Source organism: Halyomorpha halys, unplaced genomic scaffold, assembly GCF_000696795.3.
Source record: "Halyomorpha halys isolate HHAL.00 unplaced genomic scaffold, Hhal_1.1 Scaffold371.1, whole genome shotgun sequence".
Classification (NCBI taxonomy): Eukaryota; Metazoa; Arthropoda; class Insecta; order Hemiptera; family Pentatomidae; genus Halyomorpha; species Halyomorpha halys.
Genome location: NW_027107668.1, coordinates 225434 through 244451, shown reverse-complemented (window position 1 = coordinate 244451; position 19018 = coordinate 225434). Strand labels below are relative to the sequence as shown.

Genomic DNA, 19018 nt, shown 5'->3' with positions numbered 1-19018 from the left:
TATGTAATTTTTATTAATAATAAAATAAAAAATAAAGAAATTTACATCTTGAAATTTTGTTGTCTTATTTTTATAACAAATCCTATTTGTTCAAGATACTATTCAATATAAAATGAGTTGGTATTAAATATTAACCGGTGTTGACTGTTTATAATCAGTCATATTTATTATAGCATTAGCTTAAAACATGAAGTTTCTAGCAGAGCTTTTTATTCTGGTATGACAAGGAACATCCAAAGTAATTAATGAATTTTGGTTCTGAAATACGAGTCTTTTATGTCATCAATTATTTATATTTTTCTGATTTCAACATGTAAATATCATATTTCAATAATAATGATAAACATTCTTTGAATTAATAGTAGTGATGATTAATTATAATGGTGTATCATAATGATCCCTCTTTTATCACTATTGCAAGGTGAGGTGCTTTTCTGTATTGGTGGAATAGACTCTCAAAATACTTTATGAGTTCTTCCTCTGGACCCAATCCTTTCGTCTATTTGTAATATAAACAATTAGTTTTCGTTCTTAAAATCTGTACATTAGCGTTAATTTGGAGCTACAACACAATGATGCGTTCAGGGTTTATTGACTTAAAACATATCCATAAACAATGGTATTCTATAACATTTCCTCCTAGTTTAATACCAAGCTTTGATCATACAGTTATATTATTTTGTCTCTTTTGATTTTTCCTCCTATTTTTCAGAATTTTTGTACTCAACTTATCTATTACTAACCAGAATTCAGAGGAGTTTAATATTGTGAGAAGAGTGGATTTGTAGACTTGAATTTTTTTTTCTAGGAAACATCAATTTTACTGATTTAATTGAGGATATCACAGGTAAACGTGGTGGCTCAATGATTAAAGTCGCTATTCAACTAATTCCGAGGATCCAGATTCGAATCTTACTCTGGTAGATAATTATTTATCCTATGGATTAGGGGAGTCATCTGGATTCCAAAAAATTCTCATAATAATCATTCTGGGGTTGAGCATGATTGTGAACAAATTACATCCTTGTATAACCATTGTTCCAGAAGTAATACTTGCTTGTAAAGTACTGAACTTCTGACCCTTTATGGATTGTAGTGGTATCAAAAGTAAAAACAAGAACTGCTCTGGAAAATTCACAAACTAAAATGACCTTTTTTAAACATTAACACCGGTTCTATACTAGTAGCCAACCATTTGCCAAATAACTTTTCAAATGCCCCATTTGTACTTTCATGTTGAATGTTCAGATAGAAAAGGAGCAAAGCATCCTTAATTTATTGTATACTACAAATAAATATTATATTACAAACCAGATACAGTTAAGTTAGTTAAGGCTTGGTTTGACAGATCATGAGGCTAGAATAAATGAATGATAGATTTCTATGAAGGTACTTGATGAAGCCTCGTTTCAGCTTATAGGAGCTGGAAAATCCAAGCTTAAGTTACCTAACGGTGTGGTAGAAGGTACTTAAAGCCTACATCAGGATAGGAACTGGAAGGTGGATGTATTTTTTGTTATTTTTTTATCCTTTTTAAATATCTTTAAAAATATTTGATTTGAAATATCTAGATTACTTATAAAAGGAAGATGATAAAAACTCAAAAAGTAATTAAACTTTTGAATGTGAGCCATTGTTTGCAGGGCTTAATCAGAGCTAAAAAGAGAACAAACAACTAAAATTAAGATTTATATTGAAAAGTATAGGTAAACAAGAATTACAAAAGGATATTTGACAATCAATAAAAACTGAAATGATAACAAATAAAAAATAGACAAAAAGAACTATAAAAAGACAGTAAACACTAGAAGACAGAAAAATAAGAATAAGTCAAGAAAAAAGAAAAATAATGAATAAAATAAGTAACCACCTTACCTCTAGGCTGGATGAGAAGACCACCAGGATAGAGGAGTGGGGGAAAAGTGGTGGCTAACAGATACTTTACATTTGAAAGCAAAAGAGATATAAAATAATGTTAAAGTAAAGATAATATTAGAAAATATTAAATATGGGAAGATATAAAATGATAATATAAGTAATAAGAGGGAGAAAGTATATAAAAATATATGAATAAAATAAAAAAATGGATACAATAAATATATACATAATTTTTTTTTTTACTGCTCCTTTTAATAAACACAGTCAGTATATCAAGATAACATTGGACAACCTTGGATTACATATTGCACATATCTGTTTAATTCATATATGATAATTCACAAGGCTTAATATTTCTGGAATGACTTATATTTTCTTTGGTGTTGAAAGACTTTTAGTCCAATAATTGATTAATAAAACCATAATTAATTTATTTTTTCCAGAGTGATGCTCGAATGACCCCAACTGCAGGATACGGAAAGACATCCAGTTGGGTCCATATCCGTAAAAACCCAACAAATCCTGGACTCAATCCTCAGGAGATAAACCTGCCACGACTATCACCACAGATCAGCGAGAGGAAGCTGGACCGACCTACCATGCTACCCTTGGACGGCCCCCCTCGCCCACATAGGCCAGTTCTGAGGCCACTGGCAATGGGTCCACCTTCCAGCCCACCCCCACCGCCTCCGAGTGGAGGCAACAGCTTTATGAGCAACAGCCCACCACCGATCGTAGTGCCCAGCCCATCGTCACCTTTCTACGATGTCTATGGCAAGCCAACCACACCAGACAGTCCTCAGCCATCCTTTGTACGGACGAGGAATCCCCTGTAAGTATTAGTGTATTTTCTTCCCAAAGAAAGTTAACATTAAAAGGAAAAGTGAGGAGAAGATGATTTGAGGTGCAGACTGTAAAGTAGAAATGAAAGTGAAACTTAATTTATTTATGCTGATGTTTCAACCTAAATTTTATGTCTTCTTTAGGGCTCAAAAACAAAATGAGATATCAACCATAATGTAGTGAAAACAAACAAAAACAGTCTTCTACTGGCATTCTATAACACAGAACAAGCACAGAAAATCCCAAAAATATCAACACTTAAGCTCTAGTCAGACATGCAATTGTTAACAACCACAATTTTGATTTTGATAAAACAGAAATAATAGAAAAAGCAAATAACAATATAAGACAAGAAAAGTCATAGAAGCAATACACACACAAGTAGTTAACTATAAAACAATTTTTGAAATAGCAATCAACAATATTTCAAAGATAAGAAGAAAACATATGCAAACAGTAACTAATACCAAACAAGCAAGAGAATATAAATCAGTACATGATAAAAAATGCAAGGGTCAATGTCAACCTCATACAGTGTAAAAAAAAGATAGTTAACTTCATAAAAATATAAAAATTGTAGTGACGTATATAATGACTATTGGTAACTGTAAATATGTTTTTGATTACAGTTTTTATTTAATAATAACAAAATTTTGAAAAGAAATCAAAATAAGGCATGAATCCGAAAGTGGTGTAGCCCTCAGCATTTTGCTCATATTGAGAAATAAACTTCTATATTTTTCTCGTATTTTATCTGCTTTGTTTACACTTTTTTCCACCTCCCGTTAACCCTTTGATGTTGTTATTTCCACTTCTTTATATTACTCCCTCTTTCACATCTCAATCTATACTCAATTCAGTTTAGCTGTGGCCTCTTCACAACACTAACTGAGCATTTCTCTCACCAGTACACTCCTAACATGACATCTTTTTTTCTCATTTGAGCATTTTTCTCACCTGGACAATTCTTCTAATTCTTATTTTAAATCAAGGAATGAGGTAAGAAATTCTCAGATCTTTTACAAAATGTGGATTCGTCAGCCCCTGATGCAAGAGCTACAATTTACAATGTCAATTTCAAATGAAAGTAATCGTAAATATTTTTGTCATCATTACATTCAATTATATTCCAAAAATAGTGCAAATTCATGAAATAAGGTTCTGTCTGGAGTCAATCTGGAGGTTCCGTCTTAACTCCAGACAGAACGTCTGCGGAGCATCTCTGATGAAGGCCTGAAAATTCAGGCCAAAGCACAGGCACAAAGAAATAACTTTTTATTTATTTGTATTTTCTTACTGACTGTACCGCTGACCATCTTCTCCTCTTGATAAGTTTTCATTATTATTATATAATTGTACATTAATAAGATGGGCTTAGAGTGTTTCATAAAGTTTTTTTCCCCCTTATTCTTTTTTAATGATATTTAATAATTAAATTATACTGTTGTTTTTTTTTAAACAGATTCGACTTAGCCGGTAAAACAGAAGGGATCAACAACAACATGCCATGGTCGTACATGAACCCTAACCAGCAGCAGTCACGCAAGGCTGTTCCAGATCCAGACTACACTATCCATCCAAAGAGGTCCAGCCCTCCCAGCACAATCATACCATCAGAAGAGAGCGACACCTCTTCCTTACCAAAAAGGTTTTTATCTTTAATATTAAAAGGAAAAAATAATAAATGCATCTTAAATTAAAATTGCTACCTTCGTAGCGATATTTTATTCTGGAATTAGTAAAAGAATTAAGAGACTCATTTACTAGACTTGTTCACAACAATCAGTTGTGATCTCAGTTTGGGCTATCTTCAACACCTTAACCACAGTTAATGATGCATTATTAGAGAAAAATAAAAATGAAAAGAAAATAATAACAAATAAACTTGAAAATATACATAACAATAAATCAAGTAGACAGTAGTATCAACTATAACCTCTATTAGTATCAACTACTGAATTATTGGAAAATAAGATATTGTAATAATTTCTAAAATATTAAAAAATAAAATAAAAAGAATCTTTGCTCGTTTTATAACTTTCTTCAAATATAAAAGATTAATTTGGGTTCAAATTAAGAACTTGACTACTAAATGGATAATAGAATTTTATTCAAATTTAATAATATAAAAAGACTCTTAATTTCAGGGCGTATTGTTGCTAGGCAATCAGAATACAAACACTTACAATAATTTTTCTTACTTTAAATTAATATCTATTTTATACATAAATCTATTTTTGTGTATAGCAAAAACTAACCAAATTCACGATCTTCCTTTTATGATCCCTGGTATCTTCTTTGTTTCTATTGTACTGTCCTAGCATCCAAAATGGCTTCCTTCTTGACAGAAATTGATGATGACCTCCTCATCCTGAAGACATCCTTTCTCTTCTCTGTCCACACAACCAATGACCTCTTCCAAAATGAAAACCTGCCTTGAGGTTACATGTAAACATCGATTTTCGCACAACAGTTAGGGATTTTTCCAAATGATTTATTTTCTGAATACTATTCATTTGCACTATTTCTTGATTTCTATTTTTCCTTTAATTTACTGTATTTTCAATTATGATGGGAAGAGTTAAAATAGTTTTTATGATATTTGAATCTGCTCAACATGGCCTTGATTCAACGGACTTGACTGAAGAATACGTACCACCATCTTGGCTTTGTTTTGAATCACGAAGTTATTATAGACAATTAAAATTGGTTAGCTTGCTTTTTGGATAAACAAAACAAATTAATATTAAACTGATATATAAAATAAAACACATCAAAATATACTATTTACTCAAAAAGAGCATATTACAATATTTATTTGAATATATTAAAAATTTAAAACATAATGAAAGATCACTAATTGACCGTGTGTAATAATAAAAGGAGGATGGTCCGGGTGCGGTCAAAGAAACACTCAAACAGTGATTAAACTATTTATATCGAGCCAACGTTTCGTCCCACGTTGCAGGGCTTCATCAGGGCTTTCAGACTCGAAGTCAGAGCGAAAGTCAAATTGAATTTATTTTGTTTGACTTTCACTCTGACTTTGAGTCCTGCAACGTGGGGCGAAATATTAGCTCAATATAACAATAGTTTACTTCATATTTGAACTTTTTATTTTTTTTTTGACCGAACCTTAAATTAATCTTTCTTTTATAAAAGTTCAAAAGATTTATCATATATTTGCCCAAATTAATCGAAGTGAATTATTGATAGATTCACCATTTGTTATAGATCAGAAGGTGTGAACAACAACGTACCCTGGTCCTATATGGGCTCCCAGCAACCACCAAGACCGTTGCCTGAACCAGATTACACTGTAAGGCAAAAGAGGTCGCCTCCACGAAGCATTGCAGCGTCTGAAGAAGGGGACATATTTTCACCAACTAGAAGATATTCAAATAGTCAGTTTTGATTTTTTAAATTTTAGTATAAACCATTTACTTCTCAAGATGCAATTCACAAAAGATAAACATTTATCTAAGCTGGTGCTGTAGAAATATTTATTATAATCATAAATGAAGTTATCTTTATTTTTGATATTTTCGAAAAAAATGAAACTGAAGACCAGAGAAAAAAAAATTTGGAACAAATAATTTCTATTTAAAGTGCTATAAAAGTTTGTATTTAAGGGTTTCTCGAGATGGAAATAAGAAATATAAATTTTGTTCCTGCCAAGGAAAGAAAAGTTTAATAAAAGATAACAAAGCAGTCATGAGATCGGATCGAGTAGTCGAGTGGTCTCAGCATTTCATGTTAGAATCAAATTTATCTAATTATCTTTTTGTTATCCATGAAATTAATTAAAAATTGTGTATTTATATATTGTATATTTTTACTAAGAATGAGAAACAAAATAAATTGAAATAAACATAATTAAAGGTACCTTACTAGAATGTTTTTAGCCTCGTTAGTTTATTTCAATGAGGATAAAACTAATCTTATTTGCTTGCTCATTAGCTAATTTTTACAAAATCGTTAGAGCCGTTTTGGAGAAAATTGGAGGAAAAATGAGAAAAATCAATTTTAATTCAAGTTGCTGTCACACCCTAAGCATATGTCCGTCTTAAATATGTAATTTCAGTTTCATACAACTTTTCGTTTTTGAACTAGCTTGTTCACACATACACCATTTTGCAAAACTAGGTTTTCTTGACTCAGGAGACATCAAAACATCATTGAAGTCAAAAATTCAAATTCAAAATGTTTTACGATTCCAATACCTTCCCTTACTATTTCTTCCAAATAAAGGTTCTAATAATACTTTTTTTTCGATCATTTCGATTGGTAATTAATAATTTAAATATGAATCTTATTAGAAAGAGGTGCAAGAATTATAAAGTTATTCATAATAAATATCTATTTTAAGATTTATAATTAACAATTTTAATTATAGACCTTTATTTTGTTTTATCGACAGATCCAAATGTGTGGAAGGTGATGTGAATATAGAAGAAGGCTTGTTAACAACCCCAGTCACTTGAAATATTACAAATGTATGGTTTATAAATGTAAAAATAATAACAAAAATATACAAAGACGAAATCGTTACATATTTATCAATGAAATTATTGATAATATTATTGTTACCTATTGTTATGAATATGAATTATTTCAAACTGTTGTGTTAAAGAGAAGTATAGACCAAAGTTTCTATTTAATTGTACATATTAATAATTCTTAGTTATATAATTGTTTACAAAAGTGACTGATCTCAATTAGCATGGATGCTGAAAATGAAAAATATTGTTTGCAAGCTTAATAAAACTGAATCAAATTCTGTTCAAAAGTGAAAAAGTCATAAAGAAATAATAAAAAAATAATTTATAATTGATCTTTGGAATAAAAATCTTTGTAGCAAAGCAAATGCCATCACCTTATGTTGTAATTCTGAGTTGCCAATGAATCATTCTTGCAATTGCAAGTTGATATACAAAATATTCTAATAACTTAAAACTTCTATATATCAAACTTGAAGGTTCCTTTGGTATTCAGGAAAATAAAAAATTTTGATCATTGCATTCTTAAAACACTATGTAATCTCAGTAATCCGAACTTTAGACTTCCGGACATTCCAGTAATCTGGAGCAAAAAAAAATTTGATCACCGCTTGAAGTGGGCAACAGAGAATGATGTACCATGGCAGCAAGTCCTTCTCTTACAACGCAAGAGAAGAAGCTATGAACAATTTTCTGAAAAATTACCGACTTCTTTAAAAAAGCTTTATTTTTTAAAACTTCTAACTGTGACATTTCCAATAAAATATGTAAAAAAAAAAAAATAAATGAATAAAAATTTACATTCATATTAAATTTTTCAATAACATTTTTCATAATACTGTCTGTAATCCGAACATCCCTCTGCAGCAATGACTTCGGATTACCGAGATTACACTGTAGTTTGAATTTAATTTTGAAGTTCGGAAAATGTTTTTTCAGAGTTATGAGTAAACTACTTAAGGGTGTATTATTTTTCATCAAAAATGTACAAATTATGCATCACATTGTAAATTTTTTCCATACAATATTTGTACATATATATATTTGATAAAGACATTTACTAATAATATATGTATATTTAGTATCTATTACATAACCATTAAAGAATTATGATTTTATTTAAATTTGGATGAAATAGCTTTCCTTTTTTTAAACATTTTTTTTTAGTAAAAAACTTACACGAATAAAATATATTTTATTTTTAAACTATGAATATTTTTGTCTGATATAAAGAAGTTTTATTGCAAATACAGAAAGTTTCCAATACAATTTGCATATATAACAAGCAATTATAGAATACTTGATACTTTGTTTAGTGTTTTATTTTTCAAAGGTTTTTTTTTTTATTTTTGCTTTATCACTTTTATATTAGTACATTAACCTTGCTGACATTTCAGACAGTAAATATGTTTTTGGTTACAGTATTTATAAAATAAAAGGCAAAATTTCAAACAGAAATTGAATTGAAAACGACTAGAGAAAACAAAATAAGATATTAAAGGTATAAACATTAATATTAAAGCAAAAATTTGGTTATAATTAAAAATTTAATATAAGAAAAAAAATTATAACTATATATATTTTTTTTAAAAATAGGCTTCTGAAGATGGACTGTCCAAAACATAGGCAAAGTTGGTGTACAAATGTGAAAGTGATTAAAAAAGAAGGTGAATCAATTTCCCGAAGAGATAAAAAAACAGACAATTTTTGTATCGTTAATAGAAATCTGAACTCTAATGCTATTGAAATTTGTCATAATAACATCATTAAGAATTTAAAAAATAAATGTATTGTCATCATATTGTAAATTTATAATTTTTTTAAAACAATTATATAGTGTATTATAATGAAGAACCAATAATTGTATGTATATATAGTCATTAAATAATATATCATTGAACGACTTTAAGATTATTAAAAACTAGTAGGTTAGAATTAAAGTGGCATAAATTACAAAAAATTAAACTTAGAACTCTTACAATTTTAATTCAGAATTCAAATGGAGGTAGCTTATTGTACATGTATAGATTCAAAATTTTAAATTCATAACAGATTTGCAAACATCTTAGTAAATAGATTTGCTAAGATGTGCTGAGAATGTCGGTGACATAAAACACAAAATTATTTCTTTACTGTAATCTACTTATTAATATTAGGTTTACTGGTGTTTCTTATATACCTGTTTCAACGAATGCCCATCAAATTGACGGGTAAATGAAAATATGCATTTTATTTGAAAAATCTACTTATTCAAAATAAGTCTGAATTGAAGAATATTAGGCTACAGGTTTAAATAAATTATTGATAAGTGAAAAGTCTTTTTTTTTTTTAATTATCACAGAAATAATAACAATAATATAATACAGCTCGCTTTGGCATATTACATATTGATCTTCTTTGTAGGTATCCTGAGAACAATTTTAATTGATGTTGATAATTTTCAACATCAATGAATGATTATATCTCCAGGGTTTACTCATGATAGTTAGAAAAGAGAGATTGGTCAAAATAAAAAAATATGTTGCCAAAATTTAATTACCCTACTGTAAATACTTACAATAAGTGGAGACTGTTAACAATAACCGAAACTTTTACAGACTGTATTTGAAATACTGTCGTTGCAGCAATCATACTAAATTGTCTCTTGTTTGTCAAAGGGATTTCTTTGACAACAAAATAAAAAATAACACTAAGGTATTATTGATATAAAGAATTGGAATCATTTACTAAGATGCTTTTTGCATCAAGAGACTTTTCTTTCAGTCTTATATTTATTATTGGAGAAATGATTTTATGAATGAAGCAAACATTTAAGGATTGTTTATGAATGAAGCAAACATATAAGGATTGTTTATGAATGAAGCAAACATGTAAGGATTGTTTATGAAATCAGCTGACGGGTTTTGCAGAGATAGGTATACTATATACCAGTGGTTCCCAAACTTCTTTCTCCTACTGCCCCCTTTCCAGAAAAAATATTACTTAGCGCCCTCTGGAAATTAATTATTTTTTTATTTTAATAGAAATCATAGAAGTCTATGTGTTAATTGGTGAGCCTCATATAGAAAAAATTGTGAGACTTGTTAGGCTGCACTGGACGGGCCATATGGCAAGGATGGGAACTGATGAGATTCCAAATAAACTTCTCAATGAGCGCCTACATGGAACACAGCCGAGGGGCCGCCCAAAGCTCCGATGGTTAGATGGTGTTAGAGAGGAACCAAGGACCCTCTCAGGAGTGAGGAATTGAAGAGCAGCTGCACTTAACAGATTAGAATGGTGGAAGCTGCTTGAGGAGGACAGGACCCAGTAATGGGTTGTCGTGCCAATTGAAGAAGAAGAAGGAGAATAAAAATTAATAGGAAATATATATTGTAATAATTTTATTTATTAATTTATTCTTTTTATGAAAGGAATATGGTCCGGGTGCGGTAAAAAAAAAAAAAAACTCAAATTGTAGTAATATACTATTTTAATGAGCCGACGTTTCGCCCCACGTTGCAGGGCTTCTTCAGGGCTATTTTGACGGCAGTCAAAACAAAAAATGCTGATGATTATTCTTTTTATAATTTTTTTCAAATATATAAGAGATACTTCAGGGTTCAAATTAAGAACTTTAATACTAAATGGATAATAAAATTTATTCAAATTTAATAATATAAAAAGACTCATAATCTCAGGGCGGGTTACTAGCAATCAGAAACGGGCATTTTCTATAGTTACAATTAATTAAATTAAAATCTAGTTTACATTTGTATCTATTTTTATGTATACAAATCTAATTAAGCTTACGATCTTCCTTTTATGATCCTTGGTGTCTTCTTTTTTCTTATTCTTCTGTCCTTGCGTCCAAAATGGCTTCCTCTTCTTGCCGGACAGAAATTCATGAGGACCTCCTCATCTTGGAGACATCCTTTCACCTGCCGTCCACACAAAGACTGATCCCTCCAAAACCAAAACCTGCCTTGAGGTTACATGTAAACATCGATTGTCGCACAACAGTTAGGGATTTTTCCAAATGATTTACTTTCTGAATATTATTCATTAGCACTATTTCTTGATTTCTATTTTTCCTTTAATTTTCTATATTTTCAATTATGAGGGGACGAGTTAAAATAGTTTTTATGATATTTGAATCTGCTCAAGGTGGCCTTGATTCAACATACCGCCATCTTGGTTTTGTTTTGTATCACAAAGTTATTATAAACAATGAAACTTGGTTAGCTTGCTTTTTGGATAAACAAAACAAATGAATATTAAAATGATACATAAAATAAAACATATTAAAAACCCTTAATACATCAAAATATACTATTTACTCAAAAAGAGCATATTACAATATGTATTAATGTTTTTACTTATTTTGTAAAAACAGCAAAGAAAGGTGTAAATTAGAAACATTGAACTTGGAAATTATGAAACCATTTATTTAAGTCAGAATAGAATGTAATACAGAAAAAGTTAAAACATTCGAAATCATCTTAATGAGAAGGATGAACTTGGTGTACTGCTACCAATTTAGTAATCCTCGGCTCTATTTTCGTCAGCAGTAATATTGTTCACCGTGAAAACTTTTAGTTATTCTTCGCCCCCCAAATGCACCTGTGGCCATCACCGCCCCCTTGAATAGCTGCAGAACCCACTTTGGTAATCACTGTTATATACAAATTTCAAAAATTAGGAAGCTTAGAAGAAAATAATTTTGTGTAAAATTCTCTTGATTAATTTATTACACAAAATGGTTAAAATTAATGCGATGGTTTCTTTTTGGTTATTTCATTTCGAAGTTTGAAATCCATCAAATTGATGGATCTCGTAAACCTAGTGTTAAAGAAGTAATTCACTTTTATAGAGTAATTAAAAAAATATAATGACCAGTATACTTTTTATAGAGGTATTTACAGAACACTAAGTATCTTAAAACAGTCCAAATTGGACTTTTGCCAGTGTTATTCTGATCGGCTCGAGTGTCAAGTAAAAGAAATAAATTTAGAGAGCATGTCTAGAATATGGATTATACGTATAACATTGCATGTTTAATACAATGAAACAGTGTTGGGCATTATTCAAACAAATGTGGAATAAAATATTATCCTTATTTGTAAAGATTCTTATTTTTATTCTATTTCTTATCCATTCATGGTTTATATCATGAAAATAATAATAATTTTTATCAAAAATAATTTAAACTTTTATCGGAGAATCATCAAATGTTAGTTAATGTCTAGGAGAGTTTGATGGATAAATTATTTAGATTTTTCCTATTTTTGACTAACTTTTTAGCTAATGCGATAGATAATAATAGATTTTTTTTTTTTTAAAACAAATTGGTAAAACTCTGTAAACTTTATTTCAAGTAGCATATCAAGATATATTCAATTGAAATGCTCTACAAATAATTTATATTTTTTAGCAAACTAATTCAGCAATAACATATGACAAAAACATGGTATAAAAGTGTCTTAGTTTTGTTTTTATAAAACTAAAAAATCTTGAATCATAGGAAAAAAGCACACTGATTGAACTGTAAAATAAATAACTCATACAATTTTGTGTACAAATTGTACAACAAAAACTATAGTAAGTTTATTAAAATAAACATTCAAGGAATTTTAGAGGAATATATCAATATGTAGGGTAGCTATTATGATTTTGGTCCAATACAGGACAGTCGAATTACCGGATAGTCTTGATTGGGTCCAACAAATTTTGAGACATTTAAGGCTTGTTTTAGATCAGTTTATGAAGTCTGAAATCAATATGATTTGAAACTAATCTATAAAAATATGAAAATTATGAAACAAAGTTAAGAAATGAATAATAGTTTAACTTTTTAAAATTCAATTCAACTAAGTTGCATGTCATAGTTCAGTTAATCTCTGGAGAGACCTGGTTTTTTTCAAAACCATTTCTATCAACTACTTATCTATTTCAAAACATCCTTATCATTGAGAATCATTTCATAAAACTGTTTCTATTTGAAGATTAGGTTTTACCACGGACCACATTTTATTCATTAAAGAAAATACTTTCTACTCTACTGGTGCACTCATACCGTGAAGATACAATGTGAATTCAACAACATGAAAAACTGTACATTAATAAATTTATAGAGTTGTCAAATGACTTATTGGTTATGAGAATAAAATTCAAATCCCCTAAAGCGATTTAATTATTGAGGAAAAAAAAAGTTATTTTTGGAAACTGTAACATATAATATATACATTGTATACTGTATACACTGAATCAATTATTCATATTCAATCCTCTGTGAACTGCTTAAGCAGTGTGAGTAAGAAGTCTATAGAATCTTTCCTTTATCTTCCTATTTCATTCCCGGTTACCCTTTTCCTCTGTTATTTCTTTGTACTAAATAAAATTATCATTATGATTAATTTATTTTTTCTTCTGAATAAAGTTGCCCTACACTGTGTTGCAAATGATACTGAAATATTTTTAATAGATTTTAGAAAATTTGCGATTCGTACATTCTGTAAAATAAATTAATTTTACCAATAGATGGTAGTACTCTCTAGTGGCTCTATTCCTAAGCTATGGTTAGAATTGAGTTATTTTTAATTATTGGAGAAGTTTATCAGGGGGGGGGGAAGTGCGGTCAGCAAAGAATAACATAAATAAACAAAACCATATTTATTTATTTTATGCCGATGTTTTGACCTGAGTTTTAGGTCTTTATCAGGGGTTATGGCGTAGAAGGTAGGTCTAAAGCCTCAGTTGCAGGCCTACCTTCTACGCCATACCCCCTGATAAAGACCTAAAACTCTGGTCGAAACGTCGGCATAAAATAAATAAATATGGTTTTGTTTATTTATGTTGTTCTTTGCTGACCGCATCCCCCGACAAACTTCTCCAATCATTAATCTACGGTCAACTATCTACACCTCATTAGTTAGTTTTTAAAATATTTCTTCTTCATATAAAATTTTTAATGATAATTCTGAGTTAATACATAGAGAACTGCACTACTTGTATCAAGTGCACCTTCAACTGAATGCCAGATGCTACCTCACTTAAGAATGCTAGTTGGGTAAATGAGTGGACTGTAATTTGATTAAAGGATTTGATACTGAACAAGATGAATTTATAGGTTTGTTGAAAAAGAGAGAAATACTAAATTCTAAATCTATGGGGATTACAGGTTATGAAGGATTACCCCAAAAGAAACATGTAAATTTATAATTTTGAAGTAACGGGAGCGAAAATGGCATCATCGATGAGTCACTGAGCAGGTAGATCAGGTTACTCGATTATGAATGGAACAGAGTGCTCTCACTCAGATGGACTTTTATGTGGGTGAAGGCAGCAACATCTCCATTCTTATTTTTGCTTCTTCTGTTGGTACTCTACTCTTCCACAAGTAGGAAAGCCCCTTCTCTGAGTTACTATTCCGCTTAATATAACAGCTTTCTAGCGAGTCTCTTTTGTTATCTTGGCCACATGGGGCGCTGGTGTTACTAATTGCAATGAGTCAAATGCTTATACTCTGGCTGTAAAGAGTCATCAAATAAACAGGCTTCAACATGATAATAACTTCATGATCAGCCATAGCATGGCAGTAAATGTGACTATGACACCAACTATTACAGAGTTTCGACTGCAGCACTGAGTTTTTATTTTGTTTTTTAATTTTTAATGTATTTCTTCTAAATATGAAATGTTTTATAATTATTTACATTTATAAATAAATAATTAATAAAGTTCCAACTAGACTTCAGATTTTTATTTATAATTAAATAAATAACACAGTTTGGTTCATTGCATAAAATAAATTAATTTAAACCTGGATTGTAATGCACTCTGGAGGCTGTCATCCTAATATTTTTCATTTACATCATTGTATTTTTATTTTATTTGTTATTTTCCATGTATTTCTTCTGAATATGAAATGTGTTGTATCAATTTACATATAAAAATAAAGTGATTAATAAAATATCTTCTGAACCTTCTGGTTTTTATTATTAATTAAATAAATAATGCAATTTAGTATATAGCAAAATAAATAAATTAATTTTATCCTGGATCGTAGTGCACTCTATAGGCTGTCATTCTAACTAATACTTTTATTTAAGATAACTGCATTTTTATTTTCAATGTATTTCTTTAAAACATCAACTGATTTATACTTATTTGACACATATAAATAAAATAATTAATTAAAATTTCAACTGAATCTTCTGATATTTATTTGTAATTAAATAAATTATCCAACTTTGTACTTGCACAAAATATATTAATTTTATCCTGGATTGTAGTGTACTCTTGAGGCTGTCTTCCTAACTAATATTTATCTTTCAGATCACTGCATTTTTATTTTATTTTTAGTGTATATCTTCTTAATATGAATTTTTTTAATACTTATTTACATATAGAAATAAAATAACTATTAAATAAATATGTACATTTTTTTTTTTAAGTTACCTAATTAAGAGAGTAGATTATAAATGAAATGAGCACATCTTATAATAAGTGGCTAAGAGAAAATGCAATGATACATTAATTTGGAAAAGTGCCACTAAATTAATTATAAAAAAAGATGAAGATAAAAAGGATGCAGATAAAAAAATATTTAATCAAAGTACCAGACAATGGTAGTACTCTCTAGTGTCTATATTCCTAAGTGATGGTTCGATGTTAGTATTGGGTTATTTTTCAAATATTTACTCTTTGTATAAAATTTTTAATAATAATTCTAAGTTTAAAAAAAATATGAAAATTCAATTTTACTAAATAAACATCAAAATTTATTTAAAATGTTTTGATTGTTGAGATTACTCCAAAATTTTATAGGTTATTCAAGATTATCTATCTGTTTAAAACTAAATATTTTTAACAGGTTCTGTGGAATGCTTATTTTGGAGTTTTTTATATATAAAAAAGCTATTGACAATGATTATAAATGAAATGAATAAATCTTATAATAAGCAGCTAAGAGAAAATGCAATTATTATATATTAATGAGCAAAAGTGCAACAAAATTAATTATATAAAATAAATAAAACCAAAGATGCAGCATAAAAGTGAAAAAAAATGCTGCAGATAAGAAAGCAAAGTACAAATGTACCAGACGAAGCAGCTAATTCGATGATAATGCACTTATGAGGATTCCTTTAATGTCTAAATCAATAGTTCCCAACATGTTTTTGGAAAGCAGAACCCTTTTGTTAGAAGTAGGAAAATGGTGGAATATCTATATCTGTATTTGATACAAATAAGTGAAGAGAGAAAACTATATTTTGTAATATGGTTCTTGGAATACAAATTTATTTTTATCAAAATATTTGAATTAATTTAAAATTTCATTTCTCCATTCTTTAATAGGGAGCGGAGTGGCTCAGTGGTAAGGCACTATGCTACAAACTCCAAGGACCTGGGTTTGAATCTGGCTGTGGTAGATAATTATTAAATCTGTTACTACAGCTGTGAGCTAATCCTGCGGATTCGAGAGCCCTCTCGTGTCTATCCAGCCTCATAAAGTTGGTACTCTTAATGGGAGAAAAATATGGCAGTCGCGCGTGATTCTGACCAAATCACCTCCTTGCACAACTGTTGTTAGCAAGGAAGTGATTTGATTACTTCCTTACAATGTACTGCACCCCTGGCCCTCATGGATTGTAAAGGTACAAATTTATTAATTTTTTTAAATTATTTCATGATTGTGATTGAGAACCATTAGTAAAGATGCTTATTAGATAACATATCCTGCTTTCTTTGGTAATACTTGCTTCATAAGCAAATAAATTAAAACAGTATGGTAGGAGCTAATAACTAAATATATATTGTAATATTCAAAATTTATTTAAATAAATATAAGGGAATTTTAAAGTTTTTACTTATATCTAAACTACAGCTTAGGTTCAAATGGAAAGCTTTAATATTAAACAGATAGGAGAATTTTATTTTAGTTTTTATAATATTATTGACTCTTAATCTCAGGATGTTCTTCTAGGCAATAAGGACATTTAACTAAATTATTAGCTACCTTTACAAATATGCTTAAATTCTACTTTGAGCGACACTAATAGTACAAGAGCCCAAGAGGAGAAAAAAGACAATTATCTCACACCAATTTTTGATTACTTTAATGAAAACCATGTATAATTACTAGTCAAAACTGATGAGTCTGCCAAGTATACTTAGGGGGAATAAAAAATGGCGGCTGTTTCAAAGCGATAAAAAAAAAAATTTCATTCACAGCTCTATATCTTAAAAAGTAGTAAAAACACAAGAAAACCTAAGAGAACGTCATTTAAAGAATAGTAAATTTGCTAAAATATGAGCCCTAATAGAGTTATTTACGTTAAATATTTTTCGTGATATAGCTTTTTAAAAAGCAACGTTTCAGAAAAATGTTTTATGGGATGCACTGAAAGATCAATAGTTTGTGAATTTATTTTGAATTTATATCTGAAAAACCATTTGACGTACAGATGTCTATTAGCACTCAAATTAAAGCTAGTGTAATGAGCTATAAAGTAGTTTATGATGTTTATCTTCGTAGGAGTAATAGTTTACATGAGATTTACTAAAATAAATTGATTTATAGTTGTTCGGACAAATTTTCATTTGTCAAATTTATATTCATATGTGAATATCCTAAAAACTATAACCCCTACGAAGATAAGTGTCATAAACTTCTTTATAGAAAGTTAAATTTCCTTTATTTTGAGTGTTGGCAGACATGTGTGCGTGCGTCTTATGGAACTAGAAATTAACATTTTGTGAGTTTCTATGTCAAATATCATAAAAACTACTACTCCTACAAAGATAAACATAATTAACTATTTTATAGTAAATTTAACTAGCTTTAATTTGAGTGCTGGAAGATATTTGACGTCCAATGGTTTCTGAAATGAAGTTTTTCATAAATCAAACTTATTGTCCGAACATCAATAAATCAATTTATTTTAGAAAATATCATGAAAACTACTATTTATACGAAGATAAGGGTCATAAACTTCTTTATAGTTCATTAAACCACCTTTAATTTGAGTGCTAATAGACATCTGTACGTCACATAGTTACTGAGATATAGATTTCTCAAAATAAATTAACTAACTACTTATCTTGCAGTAGATTTTTAAGAAATTAGATAAGAAAAAGCTATATCTCGAGAACTATTGGACGTAATTAGTTCTTTTGGGGCTAATATTTTAGCAAATTTACTCTTGTTTAAATAATGAGCTCTTAGGTGTTGTTGGTAGTTTTTAAGATATAGAGCTCCGAATGAAAAATTTGTGTTTTTTAAGGTTTTTAAACAGCCAGCATATTTTATTCCCCCTACCTATACTTGGCAGACTCATCAATTTTGACTAGTAATTATACATAGTTTTCATTAAAGTAATAAAAAATTGGGGTGAGATAACTGGGTTTTTTTCTTCCCGGCTCTTGTACTATGACCAATTACTCTGTCTTCGTTCTCAACAAACAAACACTGACTGTAAGCAATCTCATCCACCGGAGATCCAAACATTAAATCACTTAATCTGTATGGATGATTCTAAATATCTTCTTTTACTAGATATCTACCACTGAGAGTAGACCAAGGATGACCCGCCTCCTCTCTTCCAGGAGACGCCCCGATCCCTGGATACGTCCAGTCACCATCCCGTCCAAGCAAACAGTGTTTTTTTCCTTTCTTCTATCTTCAACGTTCACTCGTCGATTAAAAAAAAAATCGATTGTAATTCAATCGCTCTAATTTACTAGCTATGATCGACGATGTAAATATTTTATTGATAATTGTTATTGCCTTCTTAGATTATTCTTTTTCTATAATT

The 19018-nt window shown here is 29.4% G+C and overlaps 1 protein-coding gene across 2 annotated transcripts in view; it reads left to right on the top strand.

The window, feature by feature from the left end:
* Positions 1–9535, top strand: part of LOC106681858 (uncharacterized) — a 126361-nt gene extending 116826 nt beyond the window's left edge. The window contains exons 6-10 of one of the 2 annotated variants that reach the window (XR_001343312.3): positions 2322–2710; positions 4184–4369; positions 5956–6125; positions 7142–7217; positions 8817–9535. Coding sequence is in view for 1 of the 2 variants with exons in the window: in XM_014422398.3 (XP_014277884.1) it covers positions 2322–2710; positions 4184–4369; positions 5956–6125; positions 7142–7167 (771 nt within the window). In the remaining variant the exon portion in view is untranslated. Of the gene's footprint in view, positions 1–2321; positions 2711–4183; positions 4370–5955; positions 6126–7141 lie in introns of both variants that reach the window. The other variant, XM_014422398.3, reaches the window with a different exon arrangement.
* The last annotated feature ends 9483 nt before the right edge of the window (positions 9536–19018 follow it).